Source organism: Puntigrus tetrazona, chromosome 2 (assembly GCF_018831695.1).
Source record: "Puntigrus tetrazona isolate hp1 chromosome 2, ASM1883169v1, whole genome shotgun sequence".
NCBI lineage: Eukaryota > Metazoa > Chordata > Actinopteri > Cypriniformes > Cyprinidae > Puntigrus > Puntigrus tetrazona.
Window position 1 is genome coordinate 3,482,967 of NC_056700.1, and position 23,505 is coordinate 3,506,471.

The 23,505-nt window shown below is 38.2% G+C and overlaps 1 protein-coding gene across 2 annotated transcripts; it reads left to right on the top strand.

The window, feature by feature from the left end:
• Positions 1–16,613: 16,613 nt before the first annotated feature.
• arf1 (ADP-ribosylation factor 1) lies at positions 16,614–21,289 on the top strand. Of its 2 annotated transcripts, none has more exons than XM_043217511.1 (5): positions 16,614–16,734; positions 17,416–17,586; positions 17,669–17,779; positions 19,541–19,665; positions 19,739–21,289. In XM_043217511.1, exons 2-5 carry the CDS (start codon positions 17,442–17,444, stop codon positions 19,898–19,900), a joined length of 543 nt encoding a protein of 180 aa, XP_043073446.1. In that variant the 5' UTR covers positions 16,614–16,734; positions 17,416–17,441; the 3' UTR covers positions 19,901–21,289. The 2 variants fall into 2 exon arrangements, with proteins under 2 accessions (XP_043073446.1, XP_043073437.1); XM_043217502.1 differs by lacking the exon at positions 16,614–16,734 and adding an exon at positions 16,769–16,901.
• Positions 21,290–23,505: the final 2,216 nt, after the last annotated feature.

Sequence of the window (23,505 nt, forward strand, 5' to 3'; positions counted from 1 at the left end):
CCAACCACCTTGCGACAGCAGAATAGAAATAGAAACCAACCTGCTCCACATCTGCCACGCAGGTAATGTGCCCCAGTTGTAAGGCTGCGGTTGAAATTGGCAGGTGTTAGGCATGCACAGGAATTGTAAATTTGAGCAAGCATGGAGTGATTTCACCAGAGTGGGATAAAATTATAGGTGAGCGGGGAGCAAAATTGCGTGGGGCGATCTAAGTGACACCTATGTGAGCGGGAAGCTGAAATTCTCACCGCTCAGCTCTGCTCTCATGCACTGGCAGTGATGCAATGCATTTAGCAACCAACGATTGGCTTTTTCATTTAGAAAGCGTGACTTTCCTGCCATATTGCGCGTTGCACTTTCTCCCATTCACACAGTCTAAGAGTGAACAGTCTTTGTATTTCTATAGTCTGTTGGTCTCAGGGAGAACCAGTGGAAATTCCCTCTGTTGTTCTGTATTTTTATCGTGGTGGACCACACTAGTTCCTGGGTAAGTCCACTCTGTGGTCTTCAAGTGGGGACACATTCCTCCAAACTCATGAGTGAGTGGGAGTGAGGGTTTCTCTGGCTGCTTTCAGTGTCTGGCCATGGCAAATGATGTCCATAAATCTGTGGACGCATACTCAGTTTGCGTTTAAAACAAGTTTGTGACCAGTCTCCCTCCAACCAGCAGAAATACTGTTATTCAATGTTATTATATTTTCAAACATTTCTTCAAATCAGTCCACTTCTTTTCCGTTACCAAATTCCTGTTTGACAGGGAGATGGCATGAGTGGTTGAAGACCATGCTTCTGGATTCATGGTATTCTAGAAAATGTTGTTTCTGACAATGAACTCCAGTATATGTCTCACTTTTAGAGCGAGATTTGTCTGCTGTTTGGCACTACTACTAGTATTTCATGAGCCTTCAAACCACAGACCAATATCCAGACAGAACCATGATCTCAAATGATGTCTGGTCTGCCACCCATCTTTTTGGAGTTGGTGTAAGTGGAATAGGACTCCATCTACTTCTCCACTGTCGGGACAGTGTTAATAGCCTTGGACCTGTAGCACCGAACACGAGTGCAATGCTTCACTAAAACCCGCCCTTTACACGCCCCTCATCACGCAACCCTTGCATTTCACCACCAAATTTAAGATTTATCAGAAAACTAATCAGAAATAAATCACTGGAACTAGCGAGATCACAAAATGAAGATTATAAAAGTGCCAGTTTGTTTGCATTTTTTGTCTTCTTCAAGATTTAAAACCAAAGCTTAAGTGTTCTACCACTTTTACAATAAGTGGCGCTTCATAATGAATTAATTTGTCAGGATTAAAAATTTGTTACAGAAATAAATTGGTGTTTACTATTCATTCACAAAGGAAAGAAAACACATAGCCTATTTATTTTGTGTATGTTTCTGTTTATTTGCAGTTACAGAAAATACATCACAATTCAAAAAAATTATCTGGTATGAAGAAACGTGACCTAACGAGAGGATTGTGATAGCCTATATGATTTGTCTGATTTCTTCAAGTGGTCATATTTAACATGTTTACTATGGTAATGGCTGGAGTGCATAGTTTTTTGCATCTCATATCAAAAATTCTGCCTCGTATGGTAATCGTAATCCACATCGGATCACGAAGAGAAATTATTTTGATAACTCGCTGCTGTCTGAAAGTAAAATTTGTGCTAAAATAAGTCTCTAATGCTGGCATTGTAGCTGTTAACTATATGAAATGATCCACTGCACTGATGCTCTCTAGAGACGAAGAAACGCCACCTTTGTTCATAGCCACTCCTCACACCCAAGCTGGACCGCTTTGACCCAAGGTTTTTGGCAGACCAAAAAAACCTGGCCATTGGCACCAAGGACGTCTTGACAAGGGACAATCAAGCCCCAGAAGTGACAGAAGTGGCCCTGGTGAGCACTAGCATGCACACTTTTGTCCCAACAGTGGAAACATGGCCAATAACTCCCTGGCCAGATTGTTCATGTTGTGCCGTCTTGGCTTTCAACTCCCTGTTTCCTTCCCAGGGTACTAAAGCTGCTGTTCCTTCTGTTCTCATCCGGTGCTCCTGCGCATCCTATCAATCTCTTTCCCTGTCGGTACGGTCCATTGTCATGCTGCATCTCTGTCCACTTCACTGTACTGACCCCATTTATCTGCCTGTTCATCTTATCTGTAGATCTGTGGTCTATCCTCTTGCTACCATGGACTGATCTATTATACCAAAGTCGGCCTGCTATTGACTTTTTCTCTGCATCACCTCTTGTACTTTTGCAGGATTGGATTGTGCTGACCTTCGCTGACTACCTTTACATCCTCTGCCCTACTGTCTTGAGCTGATTAGGCACATGGCAACCAACCAAAATGTTGCTGTTTCTCTGCAATAAATTGCAGTTCTGCCCTCAAGTTCTCCTTAACTTGACTTAACATACCTGGCAAATGCAAAGACCATTCTGTCTATGTTAAGATAAGGAAAAAGTATGAAACAGATCAACAGAATTAGCTGAATCTGAAACTGAAATAGCTAAAACTATGTAAAGGCCTTTAAAGAGCTTAGAAGACATTATAGCCTCAGTCTATATGGAATCTGTCCCCCACTGACTCACTGAAGAGCAAACCGTCTAATAAATAGACCAGATTAAAACTTGGGATAGTTGTCAGTCTTGTCCACAATTAGGAGCTGGGAACACACAGGACACAATAGCATCATTCTTTCTTGATTTTAGTGTGAAAGAAAGAAGGGGAAAAATCCCTTGATAATAACTTGATTCTTTTGAGAGAGCTCAGGAGCCAGCTTAGTTCTCTGGGGGACAATAAGGGCAAAAATTCTCTGTGGTGACAGGACTGCATCAATGATCAGCCCCTGAAGCAGATTATAGGCCAAAGTGAATAGAGCCCACCAATACTAGAGGCTAATAGAGGACCCCTGATAACTCATTCTTCCTCTCACAATGTCCCTGCCAGAAGCTAGGCCTTAGTATTGCCTAACTCCGCTATCCAAAAAATATTGACATACACGGCCCCCTCATGAGCGAATACAGGGAAATACTTTTTCCAAGATCTAGCAGTTGCCATCATTATTGCTTGTCAAAAAACCTCCTTTCTTGAAAGAGAGTTTGCATTTGGATTATAAAAAAGTAAGTTCTTATATGTATAAACCCATCAGACAACCTACCCTTCCCAGCAGTGTAGTAGACAAAAATATTATATGAAATGAGTATGTCTGAATTCATTTTGAGATTCTAAAGTATGTATCCCATAGACGCTTTACTATCCTGTGAGGCCATCAGAAAAAAGACGTGAATGGCAGGAAACAACATGACTGACATTGTAGGTCAGATGGACAGCAATCTAAAAAATATGTTCAGACTGGAAATATACTTTATATACTGCACAGTTGTGTAAATGCTGAAGAAATGACCAAAATTTGTGCAAAAATGAAGTAAAACTGACACGTTAAAATGCATACATCTTGGTAATTAGAGTAGGTAACAAGGTAGCAAATTCGTGGAATATGAAGCACACAGAAAGTGTATATATACAGTGTACAGTACACACATTACACTTATAATAGATAGAGTGAGATTTTAAAAATACATAGTCGTTTCAAAACACGTTATCCAAATATACATGGACACACAAACGCAATTTAGTAATTAAAACACAATTTTGTGATTTTGTGTCCATATCCAACATAAATAAACTAGGAAAAACATTTATCAAGATAAAGGAATTGAGAAATTTCTCTGTAAGATTTATGTGTTTCCAGCCCTAAATCCCATCGGATATCAGACAGAGAGGCACCAGAGCTAGAATCTGATTCACAAATTAGCCAGAATCTACAGTAGCCGAGCACCTCACCCTCAGGGTGAAGGAAATTGTCTGCTTTCACAGAGCAGAAACCCACCTAACAAGCTTGTCACCAAGGTGAGAGCAACCTAGTTAGCAGGTAATTGCCTGAAGAGGACTTGTCAGCTCCACTGCGGGAGACTTCACTCAACGAGTGTGAGAATTTTGACACAGTCAAAGCGGGACCTCCCAATAACCATATAAATAGAAGACAATGGACCTAATTGCAATCAGTGTCCTCCAGCTCTACACTTCGCTCACTCTTGATCTAATGACCTGAAGTTCAGCAGACTTTTACAACAGCATATCAATGCATCTGATTACTGGGCCTCTGGTATGCATCTAAGATCCACGCAAGTCGATGTATAAATGCCTTCTTGGGTGAATGTTAAGAAGTAAAGTTAGGTGGAGCTACGCAAAAGTCACACCTCTGCTCAAACAGTTCTCGTTTCACACATGACAAGTCTTTTGATGTCTGAGGTATTTGCAGCTAAATTACTTTGCTGTTGAAAGGGCAAGAGATTTTCAGCTAGACATTGAAAGGACAACAAAATGTGGAGGAGAAGGTGCTGGTGAAATGCGAGAGGTCAGTAATGTGGTACAATAAAAAGGAGTAAAGTTTAGCACCTGGCAGGTAATTTCTCCATCATATCCTTACTAAAACAAACTGATAAGTAACATAGAAACGGTAAGCAACATCTCTATATTTTATGTCTGCATGTTGCTGCATCTAACTATTTTGGTTCCTTGGTTCTTTTGCCAGTAATATTGATGAATGGGTGGCAGAGCATAAACCAAAACCTGCCGCTCTTAATTAATTTCCAAAGTAAATTGTGTAAGCGTATTTCTCAATATTAGAGTGAGGGATAAGAAAAGGCCCATAGATCCTCTCCTTAACAAATAATATTAAAACAGCAGGTTTAACTAGGAATGTGTCTTCCTTGTCTACTTATGATCCAGTCCACCAAAAAGCATTTTGATAACCGGAATAAATAAGGGCAAATTCAGATAAACAAAACAGTGGCACAACAGAAACAGTACATTCAACCTCATCTGAATACACAGTATATTCGCATACCAAAAATCTCTACTGCTTGATTGCTTGAATCCGATCTGCTAAATTCAACCAAAAGGCATGCAGATATTATCAGCATTTATTATTTTCTGCAAAGCAATGCGTATTGTGAAAAGTGCTTGAAAATGTATTTGTATTATTGCTCAAAACAATGGTCATGCTTTTAGATCTAGAGCATGAATTAATTGCAATGTATTTAGCATAGTTTTAACTGAGAAGTGATATTTGGGGTTTAGTATGCTGGTGTTGTGGAAGGTTTCAGGTAGCTTTTCTGGAGTGCTAGATAAATGACTATGAACAGCATGTAATGAGTATGTTGGGACGTGACACACAGTTGTTCTTGTAACGTCATGTTTTGACTGCCTGCTCCGTTTGGATTCACCCAAAAGAAACCTGAGCTTAAAACCTCTGAATGTATCATTAAAGGACTTTTTTTTTTCTGGTGTGTGTTGTTGTTGTAGTTCTTGTTGTGGCCACTATGCATAGTGTTCATGAAAATGGTGATCTTTACAGTCATCTCCAGCTCAGTTCTTGTCACAACTACACTTTATACCCTAAAACTCAACGCCGTTATTTGTATGGAGCAGGGAGAAATGAAATATTCCGATTTTGCTTAATAAAACAAATACGTTTAACCCTGATGACCATTTAGAAATTTATATTAATTCTAACACATTTTAAATAACCAAAATTGTTTTACTTCAACTTAAATTTTGTACGTTTTCTTTGTGATGGTCACATGGCCATAATGTGTATAGATTTGAGAAGGTCCATTGCGATAACCTGCAGCTGGAAACCCGTAGCTCTTGACTGGTTATCTGGTGAAGCTAAACCAGGTTTAGCTTGTTTAATACCTGCATGGTAGACCTTCTGGAAAGGTTAAGGTAGTTGCTGGAAAAGGTGTTACTCTGTATGAGTAAATGAACAGGTGTACCACAGGGCTCAGTACTAGGACTGTTTGCTTTTCACTCCTTGCAACACATCATTAAAGCAAAATCATAAAAAACAGTTTTCACTTTTGTGCTGACAATACTCAGCACTATATATCTTCACAACCCAACCAAACACACCAACTGAAAAACTGAATGACTAGTAACTTGATGAATCAAGCTGAATAAAGAAATTGTGTGTTCTGTAAAATTGTCACTAACTTCACGCTCTTATAAAATTTAACTGAACCAACACTGAACTGACTTTAGCTGAATAATTTAGCTGATTACACAATAATTAGAGGTGCTTACAACAGAATTTGAACTGAACTCAGAGCTTCAGGTAGCAGAACATTTGATTAATTGCAGTATTAATTGTAGTTGTGCAAAGTTAATTGCAATGAAATGTTGACTAAGCTTAATCGCTCAATTTGTTGATTAGTTCGAGTTTTTCCTCCTGCCAAAAAACACCCTTTAAAAATAGCCAAAGATAGAAAAAATAATAACAATAATCATAATAACAATAATAATTAGTCAACACTACAAAAGTCGTTTCATTTTGACAAGTTCGAATCCAGGTGAACCTTTGTTCTTCTTTTAGAAAATCATTTATTTTCAATACACATAAATAAGAAAAGTTAGAAATAACTATATAAATAAAAGTTAGAAATAAAACATTTGGTAGCGTTAGGGTAGTTGTACAAGATGACATTATTGTATCAATAAGGTATATATATATATATATATATATATATAATGGACAGTTTACGCTTTAGCACATTACTGTAATCAATGTTTTATATGGAAAATTTTATAACATTTAAATGAAAGGTTTTGTGAAGATATTTTACTCCTTTTACTTTGCATACAATTGTCTGTGATGGTTAATATGCTTCAGCATAATGTCTGACACACCGCCGTTTCTCATTACTTAGCACCCTGTCTATTTGTGGATGACGCATTATAAGGGTCAAATTTGACGGATTTGGATTGGTTTGCATGTAAATGATAGTGACGGGAAGAAAACTCAGCACAGATCCATTGTGTGAACCCACCCCGCAGTGAAGTGTGCTTATATCAGCGTAAGTATATCAATGACAAGGTGACTAGAGGGGGTAGAGGAGAGGGGTTATCATTAGTGAAGCCCTCTGCTGCTGTTCACGACTAGTTCCAGTAATTACTTCACAAAGGGTGGTTTTCGCCATCCCACTGTTTTTCCCACACAGGGCAGGCACAGAATTCCAAGTGGCCTCAGACTTGCAATCTCCTTGCTTTAACCCAGGCAAATTGCTAAGCTTGGCCATTCTTCAGGCACTGTAATTGCATTTTAGTGCTGTTTTTATTGGTGCCGGCTTGCCCAGCCCCCCGGTCTGACCGCTCAACGCTAAGAATGCCATTGAACGCAGGGTAAATAGAGAGTAAATAATTTGTTTATAGGGAGGTTCAAATTAGGGGTTAATTAAGGATTTAGAATGGACGGAGGGGGGGGAATATTAAATTAAACGGATTTCTGAAATCGGACGCTGTCTGCGACATGCAGCGCTGTTATAGATGTGCTACTAAATAAAAAATAGAAAAGAAGTTTAAAACATGCCGTATAACGCTGTACAGATATTTTGTTGCCAGGTTGCCTCGTGCGATAAAATCTAGTTTAATTGGTGATATAAAACATCGTCTGTTTTAATTTGGCTGCATTAGGTTAAATCTAGCAAAAAATAAAAAATAGGTTAACAATTGCGATTCTCGGTGTTTCTCGGTGAAACTACAAAAACCTTTATCCCCCCTTTTTTTCAACATTTTTATTCAAATGTGAATACTTAAGTTCATCTCATTAAAATACTCAAAGAGATCTAATTTTGTTCTTGGCACCACTGAGCAGTTCTTCTTTCTTGAGTACAGATGCATTCCAGAGCTGGACAACTGAGCAAGCGCTGTTTGCGTTGAATCGAAATAACAGCAGAAAACTGAAATGGCCACAGGATTAAGGGATCCGAACAGGATAAAAGGATAAAAGATTCTTGGCGTTATCCATTTTAGCTTAAAAAATGGAGAGTCTTAACCGGGATTTGAGACCTCACAATGCTTAGAGTCTTTATAGAACATGGTTGTGCAATTTGTAATTATCTAAATTTGACATTTTTGTATACTATTGTGTCACTGAGTAAACGGATTAGATGAATGACGAGGTTCTGAGTGCTCAGAGTCAAAGAGTCCCTGCTTGAGATGTTATAGATGGAATGTAATAACTAGGTCAAAAATGTTTAACACCTACAGCATAATTTTTTTGCACACTGTTTCGGACGTAACAGTGGTCGAATTCGGGGGGTTTTTCACAAAAGACAAGAGCACAGTGGATTTCGAGAAGCAGTCTTGAAAGTGCTGTCAGGCGACTGAACATCCCCACAACTCTCACAAAATGTCCTCATGATTGTTGTTTTTACTTCTTCTTATAAAAACGAGAGAAAACGTTCTGAAATCAACATCCTCAGAACGTCCCTGTGATGCTATTTGTTCTTGAAAAACAATTCTCGTAATGTTGATAGAACATATTCTTAAAATATAAAAATAACGTGGGTAAAAAAAAAAGTTGTTTGTAAGAAATGTTTAGTATACTAATGTGCACTAGTGTACTAAATATGCAGAAAATTTTAAATTGTATAAAAATTCAAATACTTTCAAACATTGACAGAAATGTTTTTTAACCTTTAAATAACATTATAATCACAATTTGTTGTTGTTTTTCAGTGTTTGGGCTTTGTTTGCTGGGTTTTGCCCTGCCTAGTTAGTTGTCATGGTTATTGATTTAAGTTCTTCGTTATGTTCAGGTGTGTCTTGTTAATTATCCTCTTTTGGTCTGTGTATTTAAGTTTCTGTCTGTTCAGTGTAAGCGGGTCAGCTATGTGAATGTCAGCGTACACGTGCGTGACAAGACATACCTTGCGTGGATTAAATTAAAGGGTTTATCATCTTCGTGCGTGTTCATCTGCAGTTTCATGACAGCTATAAGGATTCTTTTAGTCAACCGTGTCAGACGCTGTGAAGATCGCAAATGCAATAATTAGCGAAACAGAAATTTGCATCATTCAAACTTGAACCTAACATTAACATTTGTATGTATTTATTTATTATCATTGTGCTAAGTATATAATAGTGATCTTTAGGACACTTTTCTGTTCATCCATTTTTTACTGAAGTTATACTGCAGTAGCTAAAGATTAGTTCAGGAGTTTTAATTAAAACCACCGTTGTGTTTATGTTTGGAAGACTAATTTATAGAGAGCACTTTTTGTTTTGTTTTTTAGCAAGATCTGGCAACTCTGAGTCAAGACACGCCTCCTTCCGTGTGATTTCTCCGACGTACGTTTTAAATGCATGATTGTTGCCACTACCTGATTTTTCAGGAGCTTTTTAGCCAGGACCAACCTGCGCAGGTTAAAAACTGAGCACCGACGCTGGGTTACCGTGCTCAAAGAGCCGATTTCAAATCCGTTACGGCATGCATAAAAATTCCTGTAAAGCTCCAACCGATTTTACTGCGCTCGAACATCACGGACGGTGCGTTTCGCACAGATGTGCTTTCAAACGCGGCCTTGACTGACATTCCACCTCGCAGATCAAACACGTACACGCATACAGATAAAGTCTCTCAAGTGGCCTTTCATGGTGCAAACATCCCTTGTAATTATGAAGCTCGCTTGCTCGACTCTGCTCGGCTGTAATTTGCGCGGTAATCAGTGTAACCCACCTCTCGCTCTCAGTGGCCCGACACCTTTGACCTCGCACGCAGTGTCAAACGGCCCGTCGGTGGGGCTTAATAAAGCAAAATGACAAGTCTCCAGAGACGTTACCACACCGCCATGTCAGAGGCAATGAGCGGTTGTTGCCGCCTGCCAGGTACTGAGGTATTTTATTTAGCCCTGAGGAGGACAGGTGTGCTCTGAAACAGCACGAGAGAGGGAATGCCAAAGGTCTCGGAGTTGGAAGCCGCTACAGGTGTTGGCGCACAGACAAGACACTGCGTTAACATAAAAATGAATCGCTCCATTATCAAGGAGTATTTTCGCGCGTCCTCGTTTGTTTACACTGTCTTCGGATTCTGATAAAAAACAACGGGAGGCTCTAAGTCTCTTTGTGACGCGGGTGAAACGCTGACAACCGCATTACAGCGTTCTAAAGTGTCAAAAGTGATTCATACTTCACAATCAATGCCACAGATGCGGGATTAAATATAATTAAAGAAATTATGCCCATCAAGAAGAAAAGCCTGTCTGTGGGGATTTGATCGTATCAAAAGAGACACTGGTGTGATGTGAAATGCAGTGAGGAGACACGCCTGGACCACCTTAGAGCCATGAGATCTCTGACGCTTTGAGAGCTTCTTTAGATGGTTAAACTCCCTTTAACCCCATTAGGGGAATTCGGCTGCCGTCTCTTAGCCTTCATCCTGAGAGGACGAAAACCTGTGAGGCGAGGGTGGCTTACGGATCAAAATGACAAGTGGAACTGTCTTTGGTCTCAGGTTTGCTTTGACAAGCTAAACATTTCACAAAGCGGGCCAAACAAGGTGGCACCAACAGCAGCTATGCTGATTTATGTTCAGTCCTGGAAGTGCCTATGCTGCTTTTACAATGCGTGTCGTGCATTAAAGGGATAGCTTACTGCAAAATAAAAATACTGTCAACATGTCACTCTCTCAAGTTGTTCCGAACTAATCTGAGGCGGAGCAAAAACACAACATTGGTTGCAATTTATGTTTTAAAATAGTTTTTCTTTCAAAGGGAGTTTTAAATCGAGTTTGAGTGTACTGTTTATATACTGTTTGTTTCTTAGGGTGAAAGTATTTCCATTTTTGAAGAATCATTTTGCATTCGAAAGGTTCTATGGATTTTAAGGTTCTTCGTGGAGCCATTAATGCTGATCAAATTCCTGTTGCATGGACAAAAAACACTTATATATCTCAAAATATATTTGCTATACAAATGCCATACAAATTAACCAGACATCATGACGATTTCCAAAGGTTTATAGCTATGCAAGGCTAAGGGGCCTTGGTGGAAAGCAAACCATGGTTTTCATTTGTTCAGGTGCTATAACCAGGAAATGTCACAACGTTCAATAAATTTCCCCTATAAGCCTTACTTCCTTCTCATTACCTCACCCTGGCTTCATGGGCCAAGTGGCCGAACACCAGATAGGAGTCATGCAAATGCGGTTGTGTTGTGTTAGTGCATTAACAGCGTTGGCGGCATGGTTGCAGCAAGCTGTTGCAGAAATAGCATGATTCTGAGTACGCATTAGAAGATAGGAAAGCTTCGAGTCACAAACAATCATAAATGCATCATTAACAAACCACTCTGTCATTTACTTGCGTGCATCCCGTCACAGCACTGTCAATCATCTTCTCGCATTTAACATCCTCCGCACTTCATTTCTTACTGTATTGAATTCAGTGGTGTGCTAATCTGCCAGATGCGGATTCTCTTCACGAATTTGCATAACGATGCATATTAAAGTCAACGACCAAATGTTTACATAAAATATGTGGATAACATTCGCTAAATATTATTTTTATTGATGGATATTGCTCAAACCCTTTTGACTTAAAACTCTCTACTTGACCATCATCTCACATGTCCGTAGGGTTTTTTTATTTAACGCTTTTAATTTGTCTTCGTAGTTCTAATCAAATCCTCATCCGCCAGTGGGTTTTTTGCAGCCCGATCTCACAAAAATTTGTACATTTTTTACGAGGTTATGATTTTTTACTGCGCGATTTGTATGACCTCACTGATACGAATCCACACGATTTTTGTCAAATCGTATAAATGTGTACAAATGAGCTAACCCTGCGCATAAACCTACTCTTCACTGGGGTTTAGAAAAATCGTGCACAAATTCTTACGAATTAGCCACCTCAAATTGGCCATGAGACTTTTTTTATTAAATTTGTTTTGCAAATTAACAATAATTAGCAATAGTGCACATTTTGATTGTGGATCCATCAGAATATTGTTTACTAATTATTATACTGTCACTATTTTAAACTTTAAATGCTAATTAGGACCGATAGCATGCAAATTGGGCCACAGTGAAGGATTGGAGAGGAAGTTTGGCGTTCTAAAAGTTGACATTGTTTATTAATTTTATTCTATTTTCCTAGTGATGCTTTTTATGAGCCCTTGCACCTCTTTAAGCCTTTCGCTCCAACCACGAGTCAGTTTTCAGACCAAAAGAGTATGTTTCGAGCTGTCGGGTGAAAATCAATTATTGCGAAGGCCGCGCACGTTTCTTGACGCGACTGCGGAAGTGGTGCAAAATGCGATGTAAATCCCCTTAACGACCTTTCAGGCTATCGGTAATCAGCACACAAAGCTGATTGGCAGCCGACACTGAGAGGCGCATTTATTCGTGCTGTAGCCGGCCCCTCTCGACGGTGACCCCTACTGTGCGAGGCGTGGGGTAGAGTGCCCAACGACTCCCGCTGCCAACGCGGTGAGCCAGCGAGGGAAGAGGAGGCGTGGTCCTAACGTTGTTTGTTTGCTAACCTGGACGTCTTAGGTCTTTTTGTAGCACGGCCTCTCTGGCGTCTGAGAACAGAGGGGTGCTTCCGCGTCTGTCAGCCTTCGTCAAAAAGCAACACACATTATGCGATTAAGCGAGGCTCGTTGTTCCTGTCCTCGGTCAGTTCTTCACAATGAGAACAAACGGCGATGCACTTTTGCTATTGTCGTCATTCACGTTATTATGATGGCAGACACGCCTAGCGCACCAGGCGGCGAGTTGCTCCCCTGAACTCTCAATTGACAAAGCCAGCACAGCACGGCTCGCATTTGACACCCCAAACTCATCTCAATGCATGCACATTCTCCCACAATCCCCTTGAAAAACACACTGTTCTCACACCGTGCAAGATTCTGCTCTCCAGGCCCCGTCTCAGAGGGGAACGTGGTTGTACCCTACTGAGCTGCAAGCCCCATTTCCTACTGAGAGGCCCGTTTTGTCCCTTGGCGGTCTTCCTCCATTGAAGCGGCGCTCCATGCTACCGATACACAAATCTAAGGGGATTATCTTTTTTGTGGGGAGTGACCCTATAAATAAAACCTGCAATAGAGATTGATGGGCCTGTCCAGAACTATTTGCTGTTCTACATATTTATCCTTTATCTTGCTCTCTAACGAATCTATTAAGATGAGCGTGTGTTGCTTAGCAAAAATAATTGAGTTATTGATAAATGCATTGTTATTCCACTTATATATTTCTCTAGCAAAATGTATTAGTTTAACTACATTTATCAATGACGAAGTGGCAACATCAGTATTTAAGTCATGAGTAATGTAACGGCAAAACTCAAAGGCCTGACCTAAACATGTTAAAACATGAATTGACAAATAGCTGATGTGAATACTATACATCCCAAAAAAACAGTTCCAATGCATAGCATGTTGAAAATAGCATGCTTAAAGTTTCCAAATGGTCTACTATTTTGGATCTGTGCACAATCAAATATATTGCCCTATTACGCTTTTAGAGGTGAATTCAATTTGAAGCATAGTCCATTTGCAACAGGCCAATGATGTTTGCATGTTATCTGTGCTATATTTCACCTGCAAGCATTTCATAAAGGTACAATAATAGCAAATAGCATAATAGCAAAACCGATACTATAAAATGCATCATTATACAATAAACATTAGCAGAATTCTCACCATGAAAGAACCACAACTAGATCAGCGTGACGCTTGTTTTCTCTCGATACAGTAGGAAGAACTGTTTGAGTAGAGTAAATGATTTAAATCAAAGTGTGTGTTTATATGGATGTCGAGTATGTTAACTTTGACACAATCGGTTTGAGGTGATAGAAAACGCATAACTATGCTCCATGTCAAGAAGCTTGTCTGCTCTTCTGCTACGCATTCAAAAGCATCTCCTTTTTCTTTTTTGAAGGAGTACATACTATTAGGGCATAGTATAAGTTGGTGAACTGAGCTAGGAACAGGTAAACAAAAACAGAAACCATGGAAACAAACCAAACGAGAAAGAAATACGGGAAATGCAAAGAAACGATAAACGTTAATAAGCATCTTGGCAAACACAGGAATGAAACGTACGTCTCAGATCAGACGGCAACAGTATTTTATGTGAGAGTGAGAGTTCTTCATGTAAGATATGAAAAATATTTCTGAAATTAAAACCTAGAACTGTTTTATATAGAGCGGTGCAATTTACTGAAATCCATACAACTGCTAGTTCTGATCCTATGCCGGTGTTATTTTAGCAATCGCAAATTTAGTGAAAACTATTATAGCTTTGAATAATATTATAATCAGTTTGGTGTATATATTTTCTGTTTTCATTTTTTTTAATTGTACCTGGTTGCAATCACTTGTTGTCAACTCTATTAGTTTAAAAACTCATATTGTCCTTGACCTTGTATCTAAAATACTGTCTAAAAGTTCTTCAGTATTCATTTCTATTATATTTTGCTGTTGTATAAATGTTGTATCACACCAGTAACCATGCAGTTGCTCGGCCTGTGGCCTTGTGCACATGACTTAATCAGTACTATTTTAAAATAATTAGCAACTTAAAATGTCTGTCATCTAATCAGAGTCCAGCATTCAGCAGGGGATTTATATTCCATAAAAACTAACTAACACCTCAATGCTCCTGAGCTATCAAGAGCAACCTTGTCCTTTTGGATATGCCCTTGTCCTGTGATTATGAAATGATGATTGTTGACTGTAAATGATTAAATAGAGCTAACCACCACCTATTTTTGTCTTTTTTGTTGCTGTTGGTCCAGTAAGTGACATGCATATATGACGATTTAACCTTATTCTGCCATTTTAAAAACTCTTTATTGTTCAATGTTGCAAGAAGACGCCATATTTATTTCGATAACGACGTGCAGACGTCTTTGTGGTTAGTAACATGAGCTCAATTATGTTGACATGCCAATATTTTGTCACTGAAGTTTAGAGTTTGTGCTGATTTATATATTGTGTATACAATATTCAATATTAACATTGATATATCCAATACTGCATATTGTTACGAATTGTTAAACGTGTATTTTAACCGTTAAGTGCAGTTTTATTAAATTAAGTGTGTGGTTTGATCGAACATATGTTTTGAATATTTTCTAAAAAACGAACTAATAGTGTTTGTTTTAATACTAACCGGTTATTTACAGCACCTTGTCAGAGCTTAGTCGAATACAAGCAGTAGAATCACTATATCATTATATCATTATATATAAATATTATAATGTGTGTATGTCAATGCATCTTAAAGAATAAAAAGGCATTATAGTTTGGAATACATCAGTGATACTCATACACCTGCATCTGTGTACATAAAGCTGGCCCCTCGCCGCTGTTTAAGGAACAAAATGTATATTTCTGCTGTGATCTCGCTTTGCTGCCCCCTCTGGTGGACTGATTCATTTCCTAACTCCTGCAAACAAAGAAATACCATCATCACAAACAGATCTGAGAATTTGCCTAATCTAAGAGGTTTTCTTAGGAGGAAATAATGTAAATAAAATGTAAATAAATGCAAACGTGGGAAAAGCTGTTGGAGATCCACATTTAAAGTGGTAAATTAATCCAGTGTGAGAGTTTTATTATGTTTAAATAAATCATTTTTAAAAAGTTTAGTTGTCTAAAATAACTGTTCGCTTACACTTTTGCATATCATGTGCACATCTCGTTTTATTAAACTGTAATATGATAAATGACATAATGTCATTTTTTGGTTGCATTTTTAAAAAATTAACAAGCTACTGATGATTCAGCAATAGTCATTTGTTTGTCCCGTTGTAGTTCTTACATGCACCTGCCATCAGCTCAAACACAGGAAGCTTTGTGCTTCTTCGCTGCACTATTAATATTTCTGTGCCAGCGTGGAGGAGACTCGGAGCTGAGGTCTCAGACTTCCACCCCCAGAGGTGCAGCAGCTGTTAACCTGGCCCCGAGAAACGCCGCATGAAAAGACAGCTCTCTGGGGGAAAGTGAGCTTTCTGCTTTCAACGTACTTTGATGCTACACAAATGAACCAGGGCCTTTGTGTGCATAAGTAAAAATATTAAAAGTGACATTTTTGGGCGTGCAAATATCGTATAGCTCACTGAATTTAGATACAGCCACTTTATATTTTATATTTTATACTTTATTTCATTTTTTACCTTTTATACTTTGCACACTTCTTCGTGTATATATATTTTTTATATTTTATATTTATATATATATATAGATAGATATATATTTTGTTTTCTTGTTTCTTCTATAGATATATATTTTGTTTTCTATTCTGACGCTGGACGGTTGTAAAAAAACATTTCACTGCATGTCGTACCATGTATGTATGTGTATGTGACAAAATAAATTTTTTTATTTTTTTTTTTTTTAATTGAGGGTCAAGAATTGTCAGCAAAGGACAACGAACTTGATTAGACATCTATTTCCAATATCTTTTTTTAATATAATAATAATTGTTGTTATTTGCAGAATAATTCATTTAGATTTTTCGTTATTGCTATAATATAAATGCTGACAATCTTTTCTCTAATTATTTTAAGAGAAAATGTTAACATGCTAAGCCCGTACGTAACCACCATAAAGTACTTTAATGTTAAAAAATCAAATAAATCGCTCAAAAAGCAGTGTATCGTATTGCTTTACGAGTGTGCTTGTTGTACCCGAGTCAAAAACATAAACCCGTAAGAAACTAGCAGCTAACACGTGTAGTACCGAACCTGACCCACAGAGTTCTCTGTTATTTATCACCTTCTCGGCGGAAGTGATGCGCGACGCACTGACGTGGCCGGAAACCCGCCATCTTGAGGGAGGAAACGCCTTGAAGTTGAGGAGGAAACTTGAACTGTGAGTTTTTGTTTTCGAAAAACGCACTTAATTTCGGCTTTGGTTAAAGTTTTTGATGCGTTCCAAAACGGTAACAAACGATAACAACGTGCGGTATGCTATCCTCGGCGGGGAAAAAAGATTAGAATAGGAATGTCGGAGTTAAACGGATTGAAATCGGTTCAGATGTGAGTGTCTGTGACAAAGGAAACAACAATCTACTTCACTACTGAAGTAACTAATGTTGCATAGATTAATTACTACATAAACTTATTTAACTTTTGAGCTTAAATATGTTTTGTAAATACTATGTGTATCCACAATCTAGTTTATTCAACTTATTATATGTAAAATAACTATAGAGACGTGAAAATCAAGTTAATAAACCTCACTGAAATCTATAAGTGTGTTTGTGTGATGATGCTTTTCTGCTATTTCCTCTGAACAATATTATTTTAATAGTGCTTGTAGAAGCTGTGGAGTTGTTAAAAGTTACTGTGAAGACTCGTGTGCTCTTTCATGGGAGCTTTTTGCAGCTTTTCCTGGTTTTAAGTCAGCTGTTGTACCTGTTCTACGTGCAATAATCAGGTGTGATGTGACCGCTGTGAGATTAGCCACTTTAATCATCATGTGAAGCGTATGTAGGGTTGTTGCGTTACATTTGTTGGTGATTTTAATGGTTTTTGTCCTGTTCTGTTTCAGTGAAGTGAGAAAGGCGTCTGTCAAACATGGGCAACATATTCGCAAACCTCTTTAAAGTCTTCGGTAAGAAAGAGATGAGGATCCTCATGGTGGGCCTTGACGCCGCCGGAAAGACGACGATTCTGTACAAGCTGAAGCTGGGGGAAATTGTTACCACCATCCCAACCATCGGTAGGCCACTCGTCAGTGCCTGAAAGCGAATACATACGCTTTTTATTTTATGCTAAATTTATGCTTCCGTTCTGCGTTCAAGGTTTTAATGTTGAAACCGTGGAGTACAAGAATATAAGTTTCACAGTTTGGGACGTCGGCGGTCAAGATAAGATTCGACCGTTGTGGCGCCATTATTTCCAGAACACACAAGGTAAGGCTTTTTTTTCCACAGGTGATGCTGTTCGTTTAATCTGCGTGTGTTCACTTGACGGTGTTCGGTGCAGTCCGTATATTTTCAGGAGCCTGCTGCGGTGATATTATAGGTTTTGGTTTGTAAATGTCACATTTGTACGGTCGCCCGACACCCTCTTGGATCTTTAACCTAATCTGTTTCTAGACATCTAGACAGAATCAATCTGCATGTCAGGAAAATATAGTTATATAAACATTTCATCAGATTCTATGTAATCTGTTAACATGGAGAAAGCGAGATTAATTGTTGTGACTGGCTGTATGTAGATGTGTTACTGGAAACACCGTTTTAAGGAGAAAGTGGAAGTAGCTTGGCGTGCTCTTGCTTAAACGGGAGCTTATTCTGCAGTTACTTACAAAAAAATGTATTTGACATTACAGTAACTTTTATTATTTTGTGTTACAAGAGAAACTACCGTGATTGCCGTTTTAATATAATTAGTAACGTGATCTAATCGAATTAATAAATTACTTTCTAAACACTAATCATTATCGTGTTCAATTAGAAAAGTATTGAATAGAAAGCAATTAGAATTTGCGGTTCCTCTGGAAAGTTTATAGTGTCTGACAGCCCTTTTCATCTTTTATGTTGAATCCTTTTTGGGACACGGTTTCATAGTAGTTCATATCTGACGCTGGCACCCTTTTTTTGTTATTGTTTTGGTGTCTAAGAATATGTTTGTGTGGTTTGAGTTTAATTGAATCAATAAAATATTTGAATATTAATAAATGAGTGCTGTCAAACAATTAATCGCATCCAACATAAAACTTTTTGTTCACACATATATATATATATATATATATATATATATATATATATATAAACGTGAATATATAAAAACGTTTAATTATTTGGCAGCACTAAAAATATTTCAACTTGGCTTAAGTTATTATAAATTAATATTAATTTATATTTTAATTATGAATAAATACATTTTTAAAAACGGTATAGAAAAATATAAAATGAAAGATCCACTAGATCCACCAATAGGTGGCAGCAAGTCACTGCATTAATGGTTCAGTCATTCACTCGGCTGATTTGTTCAAAAGGAGAGAAGTGAAGTGACTCTTCATGGCCTTATTCACACAGTGTTCAGTCCAGAATGCATCCTGATAGCACGTGTAAGGTTGAAGGTGCACAAACGTTCTGCTGCGTCTTTGTTTGGGGACTACTTTTATTGGCAAAACAGCAAATACTGTGTCTGACAGCAGCTTGACATGCACGCAAGGCCAAAAAAACACTTTCATTGTCTTATAATATGCATTTTTTTTTTACCTTGACACCCAAACTCCCAAAAGCGACCCCTAGTGGCGAAGAATAAATGTGCATTTTCATTCAGACCAACAAGTGGGCGGCAGCATGCTAATGTTTCATGTTGACCTCAGTATGAAATCATGTGGAATTGGTTTCAAAAAACAACTCCTTCACATTGAGTTCTTCCTTTTGAGAGACAATAACTTTAGACACGGGACACTTTCAGATGTAAAACTTTGCAGGATGTTTTCATTCACTTGGAGCTGTCTTGCACGCTGCATGAAAGCTCATTTTCGGAAAAAAACATAATAAATGGTTTTAAATCGACGGCAACTTGCACATATTTTGCACATATTTTTTAGTCCATTATGCCTGGGACAAAATAAAAGGCTGGTTCCATTGTTAGCCATTTCTATCACACGCACCAGTCCGTTAATCTGTTTTTGTCCTTTTCTTTCGGGTTAGGTCTGATCTTTGTGGTGGACAGCAACGACCGAGAGCGAGTGAACGAGGCACGAGAGGAGCTGATGAGGATGCTGGCCGAGGATGAGCTCAGGGAAGCAGTTCTTCTCGTGTTTGCCAACAAGCAGGTACGAGCGGCTTTCGATCGATCGCTCTCCGGTCGCACTCTCACGCATCTGACCCGTTTTTTTTTCCCGGCAGGACCTACCGAACGCCATGAACGCTGCAGAAATCACGGACAAGCTGGGGCTGCATTCGCTCAGGCACAGGAACTGGTACATTCAGGCCACGTGCGCCACGAGCGGCGACGGCCTCTACGAAGGACTCGACTGGTTGTCCAATCAACTCAAAAACCAGAAATAACCACCTCGCTGTACTGATGATCTTCCTTAGCTTGGTATTCTCAACACTTGCTTTACTTTTTTTGTTTTTAATCAACGGTGCTGGAAGCTGCGCTCATTTCAAACCCCATTAACACAGAAGAACAGTTCCCTGCGGTCGAAGCGTCGCTCTCTCGTTTAATGTAAATAGGTTTTTTTTTTTCCCTCGTTGTTGTGAGGCAGCTTTTCGAGCACCATTATGCAAAATAGATTTAGTCTTTCGTCGTTTATTCCTGACTTTTTCGTAGTTTTTGTTTTTTCTGGCCACGTCTGTAAACTCGGCCGGGTCTCATTTGAATCTCGCACATGTATTATTTTATTGTGCTTATAAGACTCTTTCTTAGACGTACTGTAAACAAAGCTGTCGTGTTTGTCTTGAGCGGAGGACAGGAAATCAAACATTACAGACACTACCTGCACACGCAACGGTTCGAGTTTGAGGAAAAGAAACCAAAAAACCATTACACTGTCTTCTCGGCAAAGGCTGAAGTGACCTCTAGCTTTACCGTCATGATGCTTTAGGAGCCGTGGAGTTGAGAAGTCAGCTACACAACCGTGTGTCTGTTGAGATTCCCAGTACACAGCAGATGATTTGTGGGAGAAATGTTGGCTCAGGTTAATCAAGGTTTGTAGTAGAGTGAAGTAATACTTTCAGACACGTTTTTTTTGGGGTTGTTTTTTTTTATAGAACTGGAGGTTGTTTAGTTAAAACAATGTGACGAGTCGTTTCGCAAAAATAGGTTTCATTTTCTATATGCAAAAATATTGTTTATTTTATTTATGAGTGTTGAAATGTGACCCGAACACTTTTTACCCAGAAAGAGAAACTGAAAGATTGGTTTTATGCGCCTAGCATTAAATTTCGTGTTTTGACACTCTTGTGTTAAAGTGTTACTTTCTGTTTCTTATTTTGGTCTCGATTCTAACCACCCTTTGAAACGCTTTCATCTAACCACACGCTCTAAATCGATATCTAAAAAAGAAAAATGCATTTTTATTAATTTAGGACATAACCTGAAAGGCATGTTAATATCAAGCGTTTGAGCTTTCTGTTGTGTGTTTGGATGTCATTTTTCCCCCAGACTAGCCGTGGTGCCTTTATGACAGACAGAGACTCCTGTTTCAGATTAAGCTTCGTGTTCAATGTTAAACAATGTTAGGACTAATGGGTTTTAAAGTTACTTTATTTCTGTCTCTCTTTTTCTTTTCCCATTTAACCTATAATTTGATAGACACTGATTACTTTGGGTCAAAATTATGTGAACCTCTTAGCAAAATATGTATAGTGACATGGTTAACCTTTGTTTTTTTTTTTTAATTATTATTATTTTGACAGAAATGCACTGTAATTAAAGATACTTGTATAACTGGACTTACTGTTGCTCTCATGTTATTATGAAGTAGCTCTGAAATTGATTTTGACTGCGGTGGCAATAATATAAACAGGATAGCTCACTCAAAGCATTTCATTAGATAAAAAAAATTATATATATATATATATATATATATATATATATATATATATATATATATATATATATATATATATATATATTTTTTTTTTATTATTATATTTATATATTATTATTATTTTTTTTATTATTATTTATATTCATTATTTTCAAATAAATCAAATGGCCATAGTGGTTAAACAACAGCTGATGTTTAAATAAAGATGTTTGATGTTTCGCCAATAATGTACTTTACATAAAAAAAAAAACGAGCCCAAAATTGTACATCTGTTGTAATTTCTCTCCTAGGGTCCAGAAGTACCTTCTGAAGCCTGCTTTTGTGTGTAAACACTGTTTGGGTTGTGTAGTTTAGTTGAAATAATGTATCACTTTTTCACTCTTCAGGGAAAGAAACCCATTGCGGTGATTAAAAAGGCCTGCACATCGTTCCTGCTACTGATTTGTAGCTAGTTTTACATTAAACATAAAATATTAATAATTCTCTACCACGACAAAGTTGCATAATTGATCAAAATCATAGCAACAAGTATGTTTTCCTTTTCTTCCTCACAAAATATGATCCTTACTGCATAGTACATTAAAAGTTTTCCATTTATTTCTTTTACTGCAGCGTCGTAGCCAACAGCAAAGACGACGTTCTGCTATTAACTGCTTATGTTTTAGCTATGAATTTAAATGAAAAGATCTCACTATATTAGCCTAAAAACACGCATTCCACAAATCCCCGAGGCCTTAACAAAAAAACGACTTCAATATTCATAACACAATACAATGCTATGGATCAGTATTTTCCAGAGTATAGATGCATTTACCTTAAAATGGTTTCAGCTGATTAAATCTCAAATCTCTTACCCCGTTTTACCCTATAAATTCACAAAACATTCATTTATCATTCACACAGCCTCTAGTTTAAAGGTCAACTAATGCATGTTTGTGTTGTGTTTTTGATGCTGCCAAATAGTCTTAAAATTGCGAGGACTGACATCATGATTAGCATTAGACGGGACAAAAATAGATGCGCGTTATTGTTTGCACAACGTGCTAAAAAAACGTTTTTTTTAATGCTTTATTTTTTAAGTAGCATGTACAATACAATATCTCACTGTATTATAAAAGCACATACTTTAACAGTAAGAAACATGGAAAGGAAAGAGAGAAAAAAAAATGTATTATGTGAGAAGCATATATTACTTTTTTTAGATTTCGGCGTTGCATCAACATACATTTTAATCTCTTTTTCACCATAAAAAGAGGTTTGCCTTTGGTAAAGTTGCATTTATGAAATTAATGCCTCATGCAATGGAAGTTGTGATATATTTACAGAAAGAAACATCCGAAACATCTTTAAGGAACATGGACGCTGATGATTTTTGGCACAAAAGCAATGGATCGTTTCGACCCATACAACTGTAAAAAGTGACTTTATGGTGAAGTAAATGCTACGTGAAAACAAGTGTAATATCTACATTAAATCATTTAGTTCAGCCAAGAATTAAAACATTAAAGTAAATTGTACATTTCATTTAAGCTTGTAGAAATGTTTTATTGTTTTTAAGTTGTTTCATGGTTGCTTTTGTTGATAGGTTTAATGTTTTTTTTTACATGTGGAGTTCATTTTCTACTCAAAACGATCTTTTAATACTCAAATATCCACTGATTGTCGCCGTCATTGCACGCGCTTTAATAGTCAGCCAATACAGAGTCAATAAAATGTACGATTGTGGAAAACGATGTGCATTTGCTAGCCTTTTCTGCGTGAGAAGTCTTAAATCCCACTCCAGCGTACGCTTGGCTGTCTCTACACGTGTACCTGTGCTACTCAGGGTCACGCTTCGGGATCGGCGGGACGTGTGCCCGGTGCGAGGGTGTGCTGTCATTAACTCTCCACCCGAACGTCTCCCTCGCCTTCTCAGCAGAAGCTCTTTAATAAGTGACAAATAGGATCGGCCGGGCCTGCGGGGTCAGGCGCCGAGGGGGGAGGGAAAGCAATCTAGGACAACGTTCCTTTGGCCCGATTAGGCTGCCATGGATAATGCAGCCAAGCCGGTAATACATGGCGGGGAAGGCGTGATGGTGGGAAAAGGAGGGGTGGCGCTCTCCTCCGCTGCCTTTGGCC

Excerpts from the sequence above, each read along its gene's own strand:
- arf1 (XM_043217511.1), top strand. The coding sequence starts at position 17,442 with ATGGGCAACATATTCGCAAACCTCTTTAAAGTCTTCGGTAAGAAAGAG. Across the intron at positions 17,780-19,540 it reads TTATTTCCAGAACACACAAG|GTCTGATCTTTGTGGTGGAC; the intron begins GTAAGGCTTTTT and ends CTTTCGGGTTAG. Across the intron at positions 19,666-19,738 it reads TCGTGTTTGCCAACAAGCAG|GACCTACCGAACGCCATGAA; the intron begins GTACGAGCGGCT and ends TTTTCCCGGCAG.